This window comes from Palaemon carinicauda, chromosome 1 (genome assembly GCF_036898095.1).
Source record: "Palaemon carinicauda isolate YSFRI2023 chromosome 1, ASM3689809v2, whole genome shotgun sequence".
In the NCBI taxonomy this organism is placed as follows: domain Eukaryota; kingdom Metazoa; phylum Arthropoda; class Malacostraca; order Decapoda; family Palaemonidae; genus Palaemon; species Palaemon carinicauda.
Window position 1 is genome coordinate 261,852,167 of NC_090725.1, and position 20,018 is coordinate 261,872,184.

Here is a 20,018-nt window from a genome sequence, read left to right on the forward strand (position 1 = left end):
AACCTGTGTATCTGGTACTATTTGTTTAATGCCATAGAAAGGAAAAACCTGAATAGAAATGGTAAAAACAAAATCACAAAAATTAAACTTATTAATTCAATACCTTCCCTTGCCAATGCAGTCTACTTTTCTAACATCTCACATTACTGTATACAATAAAAATACTTTCCACTCTCTCCCTCACTCTCAATTGTCTTCCCACACCTAGTAGCTTATGTTTCAGGATATGGCAAAGAAATGTTGGCTTAGTGATGCCAGCCCCTCCCCCACCCCCACCAACACGTTAAAATGCTTTAATTATTATTATTATTACTATTAGTATTGTTATCATTGTAAACAAAAATATTATTATTATTATTATTTATGATATAATAATAATAATATAAAGAGTACAATTAAAAAAACTTTCTTGCTTGTTTCAATTTACTAAAAAAAAACATACTGTACATACATACATACATACATATATACTGTATATATATATACAGTATATATATATATATATATATATATATATATATATATATATATATTTATTTATTATATATATATATATATATTATATATATATATATATATATTTATTATATATATATATATATATATATATATATATATATATATATATATATATATATATATATATATATGGGATGGGGATAAGGGGGCTTGGATCCCCTCTCCTGTAAAATAATCCTGTAAGATATCAAAGAGGTGGAGCTGGGGGAGAGTGACTGCTCCCCGCACTCAAGTTTTGGGGTGTTTGAATGTGCGTGAATGTAGTACGATATAGAGTAAAAGATGTGAGATTGGAAGTATGTTTATGAATAGAAGGATGGATATACTGTACAGTGGAACCTCTACATACGAATGTCCTAACATACAAATTTTCCAACATCCGAAGTAAAATTCGACCAAATTTCTGTCTCGGCACCCGAAGTGTTGCTCCAACATACGAAGTTAACAATACGCGTACGCGTGGAATTTTCTCGAAAGCATCAACCGTGGTTTGTTGTTGACGCCGCTAGACGGCAGCACATCGGAGGGACGCCAATCGAGCGTCACCTTGATCAGTCCTCTCATCTCGTGCGCATCGTGTGGTTGTTCTATATTCGCTCAGATATTAACAGTGTTTTTTATCCTCCTTTTTCACGTGTTGTTTTCTGTGTTTCGTAATCATGGGTCCTAAAGAGCTTAGTTTCGGTTCAGGAAGTAGTAGTAGTGGTGAAAAAAGGAAGAAGTCAATGCTTTCATTAGAACTAAAGCAAGAAATAATAGAAAAGCATGAGCGAGGTGTATGTGTTAGCCATCTGGCTAAACAATATGGCCGGAATATGTCTACGATCTCGACGATCATAAAACAGAAGGCAGCCATTAAAGCAGTGAAACCTTCGAAGGGGATCACGATTATTTCTAAACGTCGTAGCACTACCCTTGAAGAGATGGAACACCTTTTGTTAAAATGGATCAAGGACAAGGAGATTGTTGGCGATACGATCACTGAAACGATCATTTGTGAGAAGGCCAGCGCTATCTACAATGACTTGAAGGCGGCGGGCTCTGGGGGTGACGCGGGGGAGAGTTTAGTCGATCCTACGACGGAGGAATTCAAGGCATCTCGAGGTTGGTTCGAGAAATTTAGGATAAGGACAGGGATTCCTTCAGTTATTCAGCATGGAGAAGCTTCGAGTTCGGACACCAAGGCTGCTAAAGACTTTGTTAAAAAGTTCGAAAGCATCGTGGCGGAGGAAGGCTACGTAGAGCAGCAGGTGTTCAACTGTGATGAAACCGGTCTGTTTTGGAAAAAGATGCCTAGTCGAACTTACATTACTGCCGAAGAGAAGAAAATGCCTGGACATTGGGAATATTGGGCTTTTGTCACTGCATATGGGCCAGGTTCTGAGGAAAGTGAAGAGCGGAATGAGTTCTGGAATGAATTAACTAGGTGTGTAGGACTGGGTAGAAGGAATTATGTAGTTATCATGGGTGACTTAAATGCTACAGTGGGCGCTGGAGAGGTAGAAGGTGTAATTGGGAAGTATGGCGTATCAAGTGAAAATGAGAGTGGTGAGAGACTGGTAGATGTGTGTGTTGAGCAAGAGATGGTGATAAGTTCTAGCTTTTTCTAAAAGAAAGATAAAAACAAGTATATTTGGGTTAGAGTGGCAAATGGAAGAGTGGTAAAAAGGGCGTTAATGGATTATGTGTTGATAACTAAAAGAATGTTTGGAAGATTGAAAGACGTGCACGTGTTTAGGGGTATGGCTAACGGTATGTCTGATCATTTTTTGGTAGAAGGAAAATTAGTTGTAGCAAAAGAGTGGGGGAATAGAGTAGGTGGATGTAAAAGGGAGCTTGTGAGGGTTGAAGAGCTAATAAAACCGGGGGTAAAAAGTAAATATCAAGAAAGGTTGAAAATGGCATATAACGAAGTGAAAGTAAGAGAAACGGGTAATTTAGAGGAGTGGAAGTTGGTAAAAGAAAATTTTATTGGGATTGCAAGTGATGTGTGTGGCAAAGTGGCAAGAAGTTTGTTGGAGGCAGCATGAGGAAGGGCAGTGAATGGTGGAATGAAGGAGTGAAGGTAAAAGTGGAAGAGAAAAAGAGGGCTTTTGAGGATTGGTGTAGAGAAGTATGAAAGATATAGAGAGAGAAATGTGGGAATTAAAGAGAAGTAGATTGGGTTTGTGCATGTATTGTACCACTATATAAGGGTAAGGGAGATGTGCATGGGTGTTGTAATTCAAGGGGTATTAGTTTGTTGAGTGTAGTTGGAAAAGTGTATGGTAGAGTGCTGATTAATAGGATTAAGGATAAAACAGAGAATGCAATCTTAGAAGTACAGGTTGGTTTTGGAAGAGGTAGGGGTTGTATGAATCAGATTTTTACAGTTAGGCCGATATGCAAGAAATATTTAGCAAAAGCTAAAAAGGTGCATGTTGCGTTTATGGATCTGGAGAAAGCGTATGATAGAGTTGATAGGGAAACAATGTGGAATGGGATGAGGTTATATGGAGTTAGTGGAAGGTTGTTGCAAGCAGTGAAAAGTTTCTATAAAGGTAGTAAAGCATGTGTTAGGATAGGAAATGAAGTGAGCGATTGGTTTCCGGTGAGAGTGGGACTAAGACAGGGATGTGTGATGTCTCCATGGTTGTTTAACTTGTATGTTGATGGAGTGGTGAGAGAGGTGAATGCTCAAGTGCTTGGACGAGGATTGAAACTGGTAGACGAGAATGACCATGAATGGGAGGTAATCAGTTGTTGTTTGCGGATGATACTGTACTGGTTGCAGACGCGGAAGAGAAGCTTGGCCGATTAGCGACAGAATTTGGAAGGGTGGGAGAGAAGGAAGTTGAGAGTTAATGTGGGTAAAAGTAAGGTTATGAGATGTACGAGAAGGGAAGGTGGTGCGAGGTTGAATGTCATGTTGAATGGAGTTACTTGAGGAGGAGGATCAATTTAAGTAATTGGGGTCTGTTGTTGCAGCAAATGGTGGAGTGGAAGCAGATGTACGTCAGAGAGTCAATGAACGATGCAGTGTTGGGGCAGTTAATGGAGTAGTAAAAAATAGAGGGTTGGGCATGAATGTAGAGAGTTCTGTATAAAAATGTGATTGTACCAACTGTGATGTATGGATCGGAGTTGTGGGGAATGAAAGCGGCGGAGAGACAGAAATTGAATGTGTTTGAGATGAAGTGTCTAAGGAGTATGGCTGGTGTATCTCGAGTAGATAGGGTTAGTATTGAAGTAGTGAGGATGAGAACTGGTGTAAGAAATGACTTAGCAGCTAGAGTGGATATGAATGTGTTGAGGTGGTTTGGCCATGTTGAGAGAATGGAAAATGGCTGTCTGCTAAAGAAGCTGATGAATGCAAGAGATGATGGGACAAGTACAAGAGGAAGGCCAAGGTTTGGGTGGATGAATGGTGTGAAGAAAGCTCTAGGTGATAGGAGGATAGATATGAGAGAGGCAAGAGAGCGTGCTAGAAATAGGAAGGAATGGCGAGCGATTGTGACGCAGTTCCGGTAGGCTCTACTGCTTCCTCCGGTGCCTTGGATGACCGCGGAGGTAGGAGCAGTAGGGGATTCAGCGTTATGAAGCTTCATCTGTGGTAGATAATGTTGGAGGGTGGGCTGTGGCACCCTAGCAGTACCAGCCGAACTCAGTTGAGTCCCCTGTCAGGCTGGGAGGAACGTAGAGAGGAGAGGTCCCCTTTTTTGTTTCATTTGTTTGATGTCTGCTACCCTCCAAAATTGGGGGAAATGCCTTGATGTGTGTGTGTGTGTGTGTTTGTTTGTGAGATGTGTGTATATATATATATATATATATATATATATATATATATATATATATATATATATATATATATATATATATATATATATATATATATATATATATATACTGTACATATATATATACACACACACACACACACATATATATATATATATATATATATATATATATATATATATATATATATTGATATATATATATATATATATATATATATATATATATATATATATATATATATATATATATTGATATATATATATATATATATATATATCAATATATATATATATATTGATATATATATATATATATATGTACATATATATATATATATTGATATATATATATATATATATATATATATATATATATATGTGTGTATATACAGTATATATACACACATTATATATACATATATACATACATATATATATATATATATATATATATATATACATATATATACATATAAATACATACTGTATATATATACATATACATATACATATATATACATACTGTATATATATATATATATATATATATATATATATATATATATATATATATACAGTATTAGGATAACGCAATATTGGACAGAGGTAATTTTGGACAAAGAAGGCAAAAATTGGACAGGTGCAATATCTCTAAAACTATCTATAATTTTCAAAAACTATAATGCTATTAGAAATTGCCCAACCCACTACAGTACTTTGAAAATATTATTATGTTTGGTTTTGAAAAAGTTTTAAATACCACAAAAAAAAAAAAAAATTGAAAATGGGTGTTCAATAATTACCTCACCTTCACTTTAGGTCTTCTCAGAAATAATACTAGAAATTATTATTTCTAAAAAAAAATTAGATGATACTAAAGGAAAGTTTAAAATAAAAAAATTAATGAAAAGATCTGAAATATCTAGTGTCCAATTCTGCTTCATCTTGAAAAATAGTAAGGCAATTTTGGACACTTAATTAAAAAAAAAAAAAGATTCGTAACAAGCTACTAAGTAATGGATTTTGTAGAATTTCTTATCTTTGATATTATTATATATATATTTATATTTTCTTATTGATTTTAACAAAAAATAAAGGTAAATGATAGCTCTTTGAATATATTTTTAACCATTTACTTCACAGATGAAATATTGATTAAAAAAAAAAAGAAAAAAAAAATTTTCTTCAAAGAAAATAATAAATCTATTGATAATAAAAAAATATGTACAATACAAAACCTGAAATGAATGTGAACAATTCAATATATATTATAGCCATATACGTAGCAAATTAAATGCTTGAGAAGACTTGTCTATTTACTTCAACTGAAGGCTCAAAAAACTACTTCAGTTTTTTTATAGATGGCACTAACCATTTTCTGTGAGGTCTGGGTTCCGTAAATAAAGGACCTTTAATTACATCTGTGATTTGAAATAGGCAAGTATCCGTTTGGTGCTTTGGATACTCCTCTACTCCTGATGCCTGATGGTTGATCTTACTGGAATTAGTATGGACCGGCAGGGGTCACTTGCCTTAGTTAAATAGGCACTGCCCATCACAAGGAACTGGCTATCCTTTGATGAATTTCGCCAATGAATCCTCTATCGATTTAGTCAGTCTTTGGAAAGCAAAAATGAAAGAATGGCCCCAGTCCTGGGCGTTGCGGGGTGCTAAAATTCTCCTAGTTTATAAAAATAGAGAAAAATTGAAAATTGGTAATTGGAGTGTTAGAACCATGAATCAGATTGGGAAGTTACAGCAAGTAGAGAATATATTTATGAAATATAGTTTGGATATCTTGGCCCTAAGTGAAACATGTTGTAAGGGGATTGGTAAAGAACTCTTAGACCAAGGCAATACATATGTCTACTCAGGAAGAACAGGTGAAGTTGGAGAAGGGGTAGGATTGGTGATGACACCAAGAGCAGAAAAGTAATTAATGGAATGGAGAGCTGTAAATAGCAGGTTGTTACTTGCAAAGCTTAAAGCAAAGCAGTGCAATATGAGTATCATAGTTTGCTATGCAGCAACAAATAATTCCCTTGAAGAAAGGAAAGATGGATACTGTACTAGGAAGAACTGCTAAGTGTAATAGATGAGATCCAAGAGAGATATGAAAATTGTGATTGGTGACTTCAATGCTAAAGTTGGAAAGAATAATCAAGGTACACTTTAGAGTTTGTGATAGGTGTTGAGGGATTTAGCAAAGCTGCAAATGAAAATGGAGGACATTGTTTTTGTTCAACAAACAATCTTGCCATTGGAGGTACTATTTTCCAGCACAAGGACATCCACAAATATTCATGGACTTCACCATGTGGCAATTACAAATATTAAATACAGTAGATCAAATAGCCGTTGATAATGAGAGGAGGAGGACTGAGAAATGTAAGAGGCTATAGAGATGCAGATATTGGTAGTGATCACCAGCTACTCAGTGCCAAACTGAAATTAAAACTGAAAGCACCCAACAGAAATGTAAATAGAACACCTAGGTTTGATACAACTAAGCTTCTAGAAGATGAGCACAGAGAAATCTTTGAAATTGAATGTAGGAATCGATTTGCAGTTTTAAGAGAATTTTAAGAGATGAAAAGCAGACAATTACAGAAGAATGGTGTAATATTAAGAACATATATCAGTCAGTTGGTAGTGAAGTTTTGGGACATGCATTTACAAGAAGAAAACCATGGATATCAAATGATACTTGGGATACTATAAAAAGGAGTCAAAGACAGATATTGATTGTTGAAAGTTTTCGAGGAAGTAATGAAAATTACAAGGTAGTGCATGCTAAGTATTAGATTATTGATAGCAAGGTCAATAGAAAAGCCAGAAATAACTGGAGAATATCTAGACAGAGAAGCAAATGAGGCTGACAAAGCTATGAATTCAGATAGTGGCCATGGTGTAAGAATTGCCCGTAGAATTATTAATGAAATCTCTATGGGAGCAAAGATGATGAAGAAGGTTGGCCAAGGCACCAGCCTCCTGTCGAGATACTACCGCTAAAGAGTTATTGGGTCCTTTGACTGGCCAGACAGTACTACATTGGATCCCTCTCTCTGGTTACAACTCATTTCATATTTGCCGACGCATACACAGAATAATCTGGCCTATTCTTTACATATTCTCCTCTTTCCTCATATACTTGACAGCACCAAAATTACCAAATAATTTTTCTTCTATCAAGAGGTTAACTACTGCACTGTATTTGTTCAGAGGTTACTTTCCTCTTGGTAAGGGTGGAATAGACTTTAGCTATGGTAAGCAGCTGTTCTAGGAGAAGGACACCAACATTAAACCATTGTTCTCTAGTCTTGGGTAGTGCCATGGCCTCTGTACCATGGTCTTCCAATGTCTTAGGTTAGATCTCTTGCTTGAGGGTACACTCGGGCACACTCTTATATCTTGTTTCTCTGCCTTTTGTTATTTTGAAGTTTTTATCCTCTTTTTATTTTCAAGTTTTTATAGTCTATATATGAAAGCTTTATTTTAATGTTATAATTGTTCTTAAACTTTTCTTGTAGTTTTACCTTATTTCCTTTCTTCTCTGGCCTATTATCCCTGTTGGAGCCCTTAGGCTTATAGCCTCCTGCTTTTCCAACTAGAATTGTAGCTTAGCAAGTAATGGTAATGATAATAATAATAATAATAATAATAATAATAATAATAATAATATAACAATAATAATGATAATAATAATAATAATTATAATAATAATAATAAAAGAGAGATGGATTTGTTTTAACAACAGAAGATGTAAGAAAGGCAAAGTTGGATGGAACACTTTAGTGAGGTCATGAATAGAAGATGAGGGAATAATTTGATTGATATACCTGAAGCTGAGGAAGACCTTGATGTGCCCATGAATGGATTCATTGTGTTTGAAGTCGAAGCTATCATAGAAAAAAAAATCAAGAGATGGAAAGCCCTGGGATACTATGGAATAACTGCCGAGATGATGCTGGCTGAAAATGAAGTGACTCCCAGAATACTTACAAGATGATTTTGTAGAATGTGACATGAACAGGCAAAGCCTGATGAATGGGAGCTAGGAGTGTTGGTCCAAATTAGAAAAAAAAAAATCTGACTGATTGCAATAATTACAGACACATCACACTTACGTCAGTTGTCATGAATATACTGTATATAGAATTCTCATTCTAAAGAGACTAGAGAGAAAGATTGATGAAAAGCTGAGAGATGAACAAGCAGGATTTAAAAAAGGTAGAAGTTGTACTGACCCTTTCATTTTAAGACATTGTACAGCAATGTGTAGAATATAGCAATCCACTTTTGATGGCATTTGTGGACTGAAAAAGCCTTTGATAGTGTGTACCGGCCAACTTTGTGGAGAGACCTGCATTACTATGGAGTTCCTCTCAAATATGTAAAATTCATTAAGTCTGTTCATGACCATAACAAATGCCTAAGTTAATGTTAGTGGAGTCCTATCAAACAAATTTCCAGTGAATAGGGGAGTGCTCCAAGGGAATGTGTTGTCACCTATGTTGTTCATCCTCCTCATGGATTTTGTAATGCATAAAACATTTGGAGATGGTGGAGAAGGATTGGACTGGATTGGCTGACCTACAGTCTGCTGATGACTGTCCTTATTAGCAGAACACCACAGGACTTGAAAAGCTTGTTTACTAGAACGCATGAAATATCACATGAGGTTAGGCTCAAAATAAATAGAAGAAAGACAGAGATGATGAGAATGGAATATGCAATGGAAGATGAAATATAATTGGAAGGAAAAAGGATCAATAAAGTGGAATCATTGAAATATTTAGGAACTATGATATCTAATGCAGTATCTTTAGAATTTGAGTCAAATGAAAGATTGAAAAATGCAAATCAGATAATGGCTAGGTTAAGTAACATTTGGAAAACAAATTGCCTGAAATGTTATTTTCATTAGTAAAATAAATTTTTGAATATACTTACCCGATGATCATGTAGCTGTCAACTCCGTTGCCCGACAGAAATCTAAGGTCGGGATACGCCAGCGATCGCTATACAGGTGGGGGTGTACACAACAGCGCCATCTGTGAGTAGGTACTCAAGTACTTCTTGTCAACAAGAACTCAATTTTCTCCTCGGTCCACTGGTTCTCTATGGGGAGGAAGGGAGGGTTCTTAAATTCATGATCATCGGGTAAGTATATTCAAAAATTTATTTTACTAATGAAAATAACATTTTTCAATATTAATCTTACCCGATGATCATGTAGCTGATTCACACCCAGGGTGGTGGGTGGAGACCAGCATACATGTTAACAAAGAAGCTAAGTATCCCGTATTTCATTTTAGCAGTTATTCAAAATAACAAACATAAAATAAATAAGTACCTGGTAAGGAAGTCGACTTGAACTATTACTCTGCCTTTTTTAAGTACGTCTTCCTTACTGAGCCTAGCGGTCCTCTTAGGATGCTGAACGACTCCTAGGTGCTGAAGTATAAAGGGCTGCAACCCATACTAAAGGACCTCAACACAACCTCTAACCTAGGCGCTTCTCAAGAAAGAATTTGACCACCCGCCAAATCAACCAGGATGCGGAAGGCTTCTTAGCCTTCCGTACAACCCAAAAAACAACAATAAAAAGTATTCAAGAGAAAGATTAAAAAGGTTATGGGATTATGGGAATGTAGTGGCTGAGCCCTCACCTACTACTGCACTCGCTGCTACGAATGGTCCCAGGGTGTAGCAGTTCTCGTAAAGAGACTGGACATCTTTGAGATAGAATGATGCGAACACTGACTTACTTCTCCAATAGGTTGCATCCATAACACTCTGCAGAGAACGGTTCTGTTTGAAGGCCACTGAAGTAGCGACAGCTCTAACTTCATGTGTTCTTACCTTCAGTAAAGCAAGGTCTTCTTCCTTCAGATGAAAATGTGCCTCTCTAATCAGAAGCCTGATGTAGTAAGAAACTGCGTTCTTAGACATCGGTAGAGAAGGCTTCTTGATAGAACACCATAAAGCTTCTGATTGTCCTCGTAATGGCTTTGACCGTCTTATATAGTACTTAAGAGCTCTTACTGGGCAAAGTACTCTCTCTAGTTCGTTCCCCACCAAGTTGGACAGGCTTGGGATCTCGAACGACTTAGGCCAAGGACGGGAAGGAAGCTCGTTTTTAGCCAAAAAACCGAGCTGCAAGGAACATGTAGCCGTTTCAGATGTAAAACCTATGTTCCTGCTGAAGGCGTGGATCTCACTGACTCTTTTAGCTGTTGCTAAGCAAACGAGGAAAAGAGTTTTTAATGTGAGGTCCTTAAAAGAGGCTGATTGGAGCGGTTCAAATCTTGATGACATTAGGAACCTTAAAACCACGTCTAGGTTCCAGCCTGGTGTGGATAACCGACGTTCCTTTGAGGTCTCAAAAGACCTAAGGAGGTCCTGTAGATCTTGTTGGTGGAAAGATCCAAGCCTCTGTGGCGGAAGACCGCTGCCAACATACTCCTGTAACCCTTGATCGTAGGAGCTGATAGGGATCTTACGTTCCTTAGATGTAACAGGAAGTCAGCAATCTGGGTTACAGTGGTACTGGTTGAGGAAACTGCATTCGCCTTGCACCAGCTTCGGAAGACTTCCCATTTAGACTGATAGACTCTGAGAGTGGATGTCCTCCTTGCTCTGGCAATCGCTCTGGCTGCCTCCTTCGAAAAGCCTCTAGCTCTTGAGTGTCTTTCGATAGTCTGAAGGCAGTCAGACGAAGAGCGTGGAGGTTTGGGTGTACCTTCTTTACGTGAGGTTGACGCAGAAGGTCCACTCTTAGAGGAAGAGTCCTGGGAACGTCCACTAGCCATTGCAGTACCTCGGTGAACCATTCTCTCGCGGGCCAGAGGGGAGCAACCAACGTCAACCGTGTCCCTTCGTGAGATGCGAACTTCTGAAGTACCCTGTTGACAATCTTGAACGGCGGGAACGCATACAGGTCGAGATGGGACCAATCCAGCAGAAAGGCATCCACATGAACTGCTGCAGGGTCTGGAATCGGAGAACAATACATCGGGAGCCTCTTGATCATCGAGGTAGCGAATAGATCTATGGTGGGCTGCCCCCACAGGGCCCATAGTCTGCTGCAAACATTCTTGTGAAGGGTCCACTCTGTGGGGATGACCTGACCCTTCCGGCTGAGGCGATCTGCCATGACATTCATATCGCCCTGAATGAACCTCGTTACCAGCGAAAGCTTTCGATCTTTTGACCAAATGAGGAGGTCCCTTGCGATCTCGAACAACTTCCTCGAATGAGTCCCTCCTTGCTTGGAGATGTAAGCCAAGGCTGTGGTGTTGTCGGAGTTCACCTCCACCACCTTGTTTAGCTGGAGGGACTTGAAGTTTATCAAGGCCAGATGAACTGCCAACAACTCCTTGCAATTGATGTGAAGTGTCCTTTGCTCCTGATTCCATGTGCCCGAGCATTCCTGTCCGTCCAGTGTCGCACCCCAGCCCGTGTCCGATGCGTCCGAGAAGAGACGGTGGTCGGGGGTCTGAACAGCCAATGGTAGACCTTCCTTGAGAAGAATGCTGTTCTTCCACCACGTTAGAGTAGACCTCATCTCTTCGGAAACAGGCACTGAGACCGCCTCTAGCGTCATGTCCTTTCTCCAGTGAGCAGCTAGATGATACTGAAGGGGGCGGAGGTGGAGTCTCCCTAACTCGATGAACTGGGCCAGCGATGAAAGTGTCCCTGTTAGACTCATCCACTGCCTGACTGAACATCGGTTCCTTCTCGGCATGCTCTGGATGCATTCTAGGGCTTGATTGATCCTTGGGGCCGACGGAAAAGCCCGAAAAGCTCGACTCTGAATCTCCATACCTAGATAGACAATGGTCTGGGATGGGACGAGCTGGGACTTCTCTATATTGACCAGGAGGCCCAATTCCTTGGTCAGATCCATAGTCCATCTGAGATTCTCCAGACAGCGACGACTTGTTGGAGCTCTTAAAAGCCAGTCGTCCAAATAGAGGGAGGCTCTGATGTCTGCCAAGTGAAGGAATTTCGCAATATTCCTCATCAGTCTGGTAAACACAAAAGGTGCCGTGCTTAGGCCAAAGCACAGGGCTTGGAACTGGTACACAACCTTTCCAAAGACGAACCTTAGGAAAGGTTGGGAGTCTGGATGGATGGGGACGTGAAAGTACGCGTCTTTCAGGTCTAACGAGACCATCCAGTCCTCCTGCCTGACCGCTGCTAGGACCGACTTCGTCGTCTCCATCGTGAACGTCTGCTTGGTGACAAAAGCATTGAGAGCACTGACGTCCAGCACCGGTCTCCAACCTCCTGTCTTCTTCTCTACCAGGAAGAGACGGTTGTAGAAGCCCGGGGATTGATGATCCCGGACTATGACTACCGCTTCCTTTTGTAGCAAGAGCGACACCTCTTGTTGCAACGCTAGCCTCTTGTCCTTCTCCTTGTAGTTGGGAGAGAGGTAGATGGGAGATGTAGCTAGAGGGGGACTGCGGCAAAACGGAATTCTGTATCCCTCCCTTAGCCACTTCACAGACTGAGCGTCTGCACCTCTGCTCTCCCAAGCTTGCCAGAAGGTCTTGAGTCTGGCTCCCACTGCTGTCTGGAGAGGAAGGCAGTCAGAACTTGCCTTTTGCGGACTTGGAACCCTTCTTGGACTTGCCACGGTGACTGTCGGCACGGGTACCTCCTCTGCTGGAGGTTCTGCCACGAAAGGGCGGGATGAACCTAGTTGCAGGTGTGTCTACTGCTGCAGGGCGGAAGGGTCTAGGCACGGAAGGTAAGGTTTTAGCCTTACGTGCGGAAGATGCCATAAGATCATGGGTATCCTTCTGGATAAGCGAGGCAGCCATCCCCTTGATCAGCTCCTCCGGAAACAGACACTTGGAGAGAGGAGCAAACAACAACTCTGACTTCTGGCAAGGAGTGATACCAGCCGATAAGAAGGAGCAAAGATGTTCTCTCTTCTTAAGCACTCCCGACACGTACGAAGCCGCAAGTTCACCAGACCCATCCCGAATGGCTTTGTCCATGCTAGACATGATCAGCATGGCAGAGTCCTTATCCGAAGGGGAAGTCTTCCTGCTTAAGGCTCCCAAACACCAATCGAGGAAGTTGAAGATCTCGAAGGCACGAAAGACTCCCTTCAACAGATGATCCATGTCAGAAAAGGACCAGCAGATCTTCGATCGTCTCATAGCCAACCTGCGGGGAGAGTCAACCAGACTTGAGAAGTCGCCCTGGGCAGAGGCAGGAACTCCCAAGCCGGGTTCCTCTCCCGTGGCATACCAGACGCTCGACTTGGAAGCAAGCTTGGTAGGTGGAAAGATGAAAGCAGTCTTTCCCAGTTGCTTCTTGGAATGCAACCACTCTCCCATAACCCTCAAAGCTCTCTTAGATGATCATGCGAGAACAAGCTTGGTGAAGGCAGGAGCAGCAGACTGCATGCCCAGAGCAAACTCGGAGGGAGGAGAGCGAGGGGTTGCAGACACAAACTGCTCTGGATACAAGTCCCTGAACAAGGCAAGGACTTTACGAAAGTCGAAGGAGGGAGGCGTAGACTTGGGCCCTTCAAAGTCGGAGTGCGGTTCATCCAAATGTGCAGCTTCGTCATCTGATACTCCATCATCCGAAAGCTGAGTAGGAAGTGGCAAAGGCAGAGCAGAAAGCTGAACGGCTGAATCCGGCAGTACGGGTGCATGCGTAGCTGCTGCGGATCCAACATCATGCCGCTGCTGGTCAGTCTGCGAGCTGGCAACAACAAAAGCAGAGTGCTGGTGCGTGGGAGGGGTTGCGGTGGGTTGCGGAGCATGCTGTATGGTATGCGGAGCATGCCGCATGGGTCAAGCCGCAAAGAGTCAGAACCCGGCAGCTCTACAGCACCTTCCCACTGCTGATGCGGTAGCTCACGCATGTCAACGGATGGTGCGACAAGAACATGCGTCTGGCAGAGTGGACTGCGCATCGGTGGAGGAGCTCTCACAGGTGGAGTGTGGGAGCAGGCAGCCGCAGTATCTGCTGAGCGCACAACCTCGGCGGGTTGTAGGTTAACAGGTGCAGTGTCAACCTTCTCAGCATGATACTCCTGCATGAATGCCGCAAGCTGAGACTGCATAGTCTGCAGCATGGACCACTTAGGGTCTACCGTGGTTGGAGCAGCAACAGACGGAGCAGTAGCCTGTTGTGGAACCACTCTACCTCTCTTGGGAGGTGTGCAGTCATCGGAAGACTGCGGCGAGTCCGAACTGACCCAGTGGCTACACCTGGGCCGTTGGACTCGCTCGGAAGGGACCTTACGTTTGAGCGGTCGTGAAACCTTGGTCCATCGTTTCCTCCTGGAAACTTCTTCCACAGACGAGGAATGTAAGGGCTCATTCGTCTGTTTGTGGATGGGACGATCTTTGACAGATACGTCCGCAACCACTGAGGATACATCCGTGCGCTGATCAAGGCCTGCCGAACCCTTTGGTCCTTCGACATTGCTTCTCCCCTGGGCTTGGGAGCTTGCAAGAGGTCCCGGACTGGGAGGACGACTGGCACGCACAGATGTACCCTCATGCGCAACACTGACACTGACACTTTTCACATCACTAGCACTGATAACACTTCCCACTGCACTCTTCGCTTTCAGCTCTTTGACATCTGCCAAAAGCTGATTACGGTCATTAGCCAATGACTCCACTCTGTCACCGAGAGCCTGAATGGCACGCATCATATCCGCCATGGATGGCTGAGCACTAGTAGCAGGTTCGGGAGTCACCACTACAGGGGAAGGAAAAGGTTGAGGGGCATGGGGAGAGGAAAAATCCACAGAGCGAGAAGAACTCCTCCTGATTCTCTCCTTCTCTAACCTACGTGCATTTTTAAGGAATTCGTTAAAATCGAATTCCGAAAGCCCAGCGCATTCCCCACATCGATCTTCCAATTGACAGGATTTACCCCTACAATTGGAACAAACGGTGTGAGGATCTATAGAGGCCTTCGGAAGACGCCTAGCACAAGCCCTAACGCTACACTGCCTGTACTTAGGGACTTGAGACTGGTCAGACATCTTGAATTGTAGAAGTAGTCAGGGGGGAATTCCAAAATCTAGCAAAGTTCGTTAACAATTAATCCAAATTAATTCCAAAAGCTTGCTAAGCTAATGATAAAGCTTCCTGAATAGCGAAGGCTAAACTCTAGAGTGAATACATCACCAAATCGTGAACAACAACTCCAGAATCAACAGCGTATCCAAGTAGGTCTTGCCGGCGGCACGACAGAGGAAAAATTGAGTTCTTGTTGACAAGAAGTACTTGAGTACCTACTCACAGATGGCGCTGTTGTGTACACCCCCACCTGTATAGCGATCGCTGGCGTATCCCGACCTTAGATTTCTGTCGGGCAACGGAGTTGACAGCTACATGATCATCGGGTAAGATTAATATTGAAAAATCACATATAAAACCAGGTTATATATCAGTTTAGTGAGATCGATGTTATTATATGGACACTAGTCAAGGTAGGACAATATCCAACCGATTTTGTAGATTTGAGAAAAAAACCCTCACAAGAATATTGGGAGGTAAATGGCTGGACAGGATTAAAAATGAAACTATGAGAGATTACTCAAGTGCCATATGTGGATGGGATCATGTGAGGGATAGATGGAGATGGTTTGGGCATTCTCTTTGCTCTCCCTAAGAGAGATTAATTCACCAAACTTTCAACTGGGCTCCACAAGGCACTAGAAGAGCTGTATGACCAGGCCTATATGGCTGAGGACTATGAAGCGTGAAGTAGGAGATGATGAATGGAGAAGTATTGATTTAAATGCTCAAGATAGAGACGAGTGGCGAAATCTAACCGAGGCCATTTGTGTCAATAGGCGTGGGAGGAGATGATGATGATGATATGTGGCTTCAAGCAATCTAACTCAAAAGTGAGTCACTTTGCCTCCTCCTTCCTCTTAAAACTGATGCAAAATAATGGATGCTCCTTATCATCTTTATAAATTGCCACATACCAGTATCCTACAACTCAGGCTTCTTTATATGGAGGTGAAACGCTCCTCCAAAATTATTTCAATTAATTTTTTATATCTTTTACTTTAGGTATAATTAAATCCTGATCAGATTCACTATCTGGACTATCCAAGCAGTTTGAATTATCACTATTTATTACATTGGTCAATTTAGATTTTTTTTTGTATTCACTTTGTTTGCAGACACACTTTTTTTTTAAAATAAGACACATTTGTTTGCTCTTTATTTCCATTATTTGTCATGTTTCTACTCTCTTAATACCTTTCTTTTGTTTTTCCCTTTATTTTTCTTAATTTCATCTTTTTTTTTCTTAAATCTTCGATGTATCCCTTTCTGTTCCTATTTGAGCAAAATGACTTTCTCATTCTTGTCTTAATTTTATCATTCTTGATTAATTTTTTTGTAAGATTATCTTTTGTAGGTAAAGGGTCTCTTTGATGGCTCATTCATAATATGAAGTAACAATAATAAAAGATAAACTAAATAGGTATAACTTAGGACGTATATTGTTTATGGGACCAGCTTTGTCCCTCATTGATATCTTTCACTATCATGCTGCTCACTCTTAAAGTTGTTGCATTTAACAACATATCAAAAAGGAAACATGACAGCTATGTCTTTTCTATTGCAGTTATCAACATGGAAATTGGCAGAAACAGGGAAAATATATTTCCTTTCAGTCTCTGAAATTTTCATTAGGATATGTGAATTATTTTAGGAACAATGTATATACTGTACTAGAATTTTTTTTTTATTATTTGTAGCATTTGGGGTAACACCCCTCTTGAGGATGTTATCATGTTTTGGTCAATCTTTTTTATGGTTTCACCCCCTGAGTGTCAACACCTTTGAGGGTGTTCCAAGTATTTAATAACTTCTTGAAAATCATATCATAACCCTCGAGCTAGAAAGACAAACTTCTTTATACTGTAATTCTCAGGGTGTCACCCCCTTTTAAGGGTGTCACCCTGGGCATACCTCTCCCCCTTACTGCACCCCTGATGGCTTATTTTGAATTCTTATGATTATATATATGTAGACCTATACATAAAGTATATTTATCATCATCATCATCATTATTATTATTATTATTAATATTATTAAATGCTAAGCTACAACTGTAGCTGGAAAAGCAGGATGTTATAAGCCCAGGGGCCCCAACAGGGAAAATAACCCAGTGAGGAAAGGAAATAAGGAAAAATAAAAATTTTTAAGAATAGTAACATTAAAATAAATACAATATATAATATATAAACTATAAAAACTAACAAAACAAGAGGAAGAGAAACTAAATAGAACAGTGTGTCCGGGTGTACCCTCAAGCAAGAAAACTCTAACCCAAGACAGTGGAAGACTATGGTACAGAGGCTATGGCACTACCCAAGACTAGAGAACAATGGTTTGATTTTGGAGTGTCCTCCTAGAAGAGCTGCTTACCATAGCTGAAAAGTCTCTTCTACCCTTACCAAGAGGAAAGTAGCCACTGAACAATTAGAGTGCAGTAGTTAACCCCTGGAGTGATGAAGAATTGTTTTGCAATATCAGTGTTATCAGGTGTATGAGGACAGAGGAGAATCTGTAAAGAATAGACCAGACTATTCGGTGTGTGTGTAGGCAAAGAGAAAGAACCGTAACCAGAGAGAAGGGTCCTATGTAGTACTGTCTGGCCAGTCAAAGGACCCCATAACTCTCTAGCAGTAGTATCTCAATGGGCAGCTGGTGCCCTGGCCAACCTACTACCTTTGCTTGAATACAAAGTTTAATTTATGAAACAAAAATTTATGTATGTCTATAATTTTTTCTAGTATATTTATATTGATAGGGACCACAAATTGTGATAATTTGCCCCACTGAGCATTGCTGCTTAATGGAGATACAGATGTGTCCAAAGTTGCCCCACTGTCCAAAATTGCCTCGCCTCTAAGATATTTTTTCTATTTCTGAAATATGGGAATTTCTAATTCTTTGATGATTATGAGACAAACCATTTTTATGGAGGAGACCTCACTCTTTTGAAAACATGTTTGGTTTTTTGTCATAAATTATAAATATAGATTTTGTACTCACCCTACTATACTATCGTGCAACAGTTGAAAGGCAATCAAAGCAGCTGTTATTATCCAAATTGGTTGCTCATAACAAAACAGCGGTTTTTTGTTTGGTTGTTTGCAGCCATGTGTTTTACTACGATAATTTGATTATTCATTCTCTTTTGCTTTTTTAGCTTACTGAACTACTGTAGAAGGGATAAATAGGGAGAAAAAAGGTTAGTTTATTATAATTTGGTCTCCAAAAAGGAACTTGCATGATACACAAGATACGTGATAAAAAGGGATTTTGACGAAGGAAAAATATATTTCTGGGCGAGGAACCTGTGTCGCCCAGTGAAATGCTCCTTAAAACACCATTTCAAAGGTATAAATACTGCTAAATATACCAGAGAAAAAAGTTGCATGGAATGCTAGGAATATATCTAGCTCGCTCACCCCTAAAGGGTGTCGGTATTGATACTGGGGCGAGTGATACCACTACCAGAGATCCCTTTCCAATTAGACTTCTCCCTACTCAAAATCCCCCATTACTACGAGGTGTCGTTCACTACAGCTACTGCCCCCCCCCCCCCCCCCCCCCACCACCACCACCACCACCACTACCTAACCTTCTCCCATCTTTCCTTTTTAGCACCGGTGAACATTCGGACGTGTTTTTCGTAGCTCTGTACTATTTTGTGCTTTGAAGATGTCAGGCGTTTTGGAGATCCATGCTCCCAAATTGAGTATTATATTTGTCCGTTTGGGATTTCTAGGTAGCGACACATGTTCATTCAATAACCTTGTTGAGTTTTATCTCAGCCGCTTTGTTGACGCTCCCTACGGGTGTGTATGCGGCTTTTTGGTGTCGCTTCCTCGGGATCTCTTTGTTTTGTAAGACTTACCGGCCCTCAGAAACCCATGATATAAAGAGGAGTTCGCATAACAGATTCACAGAAAATATTTATAAATCTGTGATATACTGTATTCTACTGAGTGAGCGATGGGTCCACATATATAACACACACACCTATACATAACTAAGAGGTTCTATTGATGATCGACACCACAAAGTAATTTCCTCTCCCATTTCAATGTGCAGTATTTTCCTGACCTACACTTACAATGGTGAAATGCTATGGAATTTTTCCTAGATGATCCATTAGTAGTAGACATCAATTTTCATTCATGAGTAGCAATAGTATCAAACAAAAAATATCAGTATACAGTATTCAATAATAAAACTTAACTCCTGTTACGTACTGTTAGCACTGAGTACTAATAGTATTAAAAAATAAGTATATTCAATAATAAAATAAAATTTTGTTAGGTACTGTAACAACGAGACTGGTATCTTAAATAAAGTGCCATACTTACATCAAAGTTAGAGAATGGCTGTAATAGAGTTGAACATCTACCAAAACAATAATCTACTCACTCTGTGTCTATGTTTTTTATGATGCACTCTATCCCTGTCTCTATGTTTCTTCTTTTTGTGATGGTGGTGGTGGTGATAATGGTGATCCCGATGATGGTGATGATGATGATGATGCTCATTGGTGTCCAGTGGCCCTGACTCGGCACTGCAAAGTGGTAGTTCTGCAAAGTAACAAAAAGAAAAAAATTAAGTACATTACACTAATGTAACAAATATTGAAAATTCCTTCAATGTATCATATAAAATA

The 20,018-nt window shown here is 40.3% G+C and overlaps 1 protein-coding gene across 1 annotated transcript in view; it reads right to left on the minus strand.

The window, feature by feature from the left end:
• LOC137655696 (lysine-specific demethylase 9-like) overlaps positions 1–20,018 on the minus strand; it is a 145,043-nt gene that overhangs the window by 55,703 nt on the left and 69,322 nt on the right. The window contains exon 3 of the mRNA XM_068389674.1: positions 19,772–19,932. Within this exon, the coding sequence (XP_068245775.1) occupies positions 19,772–19,932 (161 nt within the window). The remainder of the gene's footprint in view (positions 1–19,771; positions 19,933–20,018) is intronic.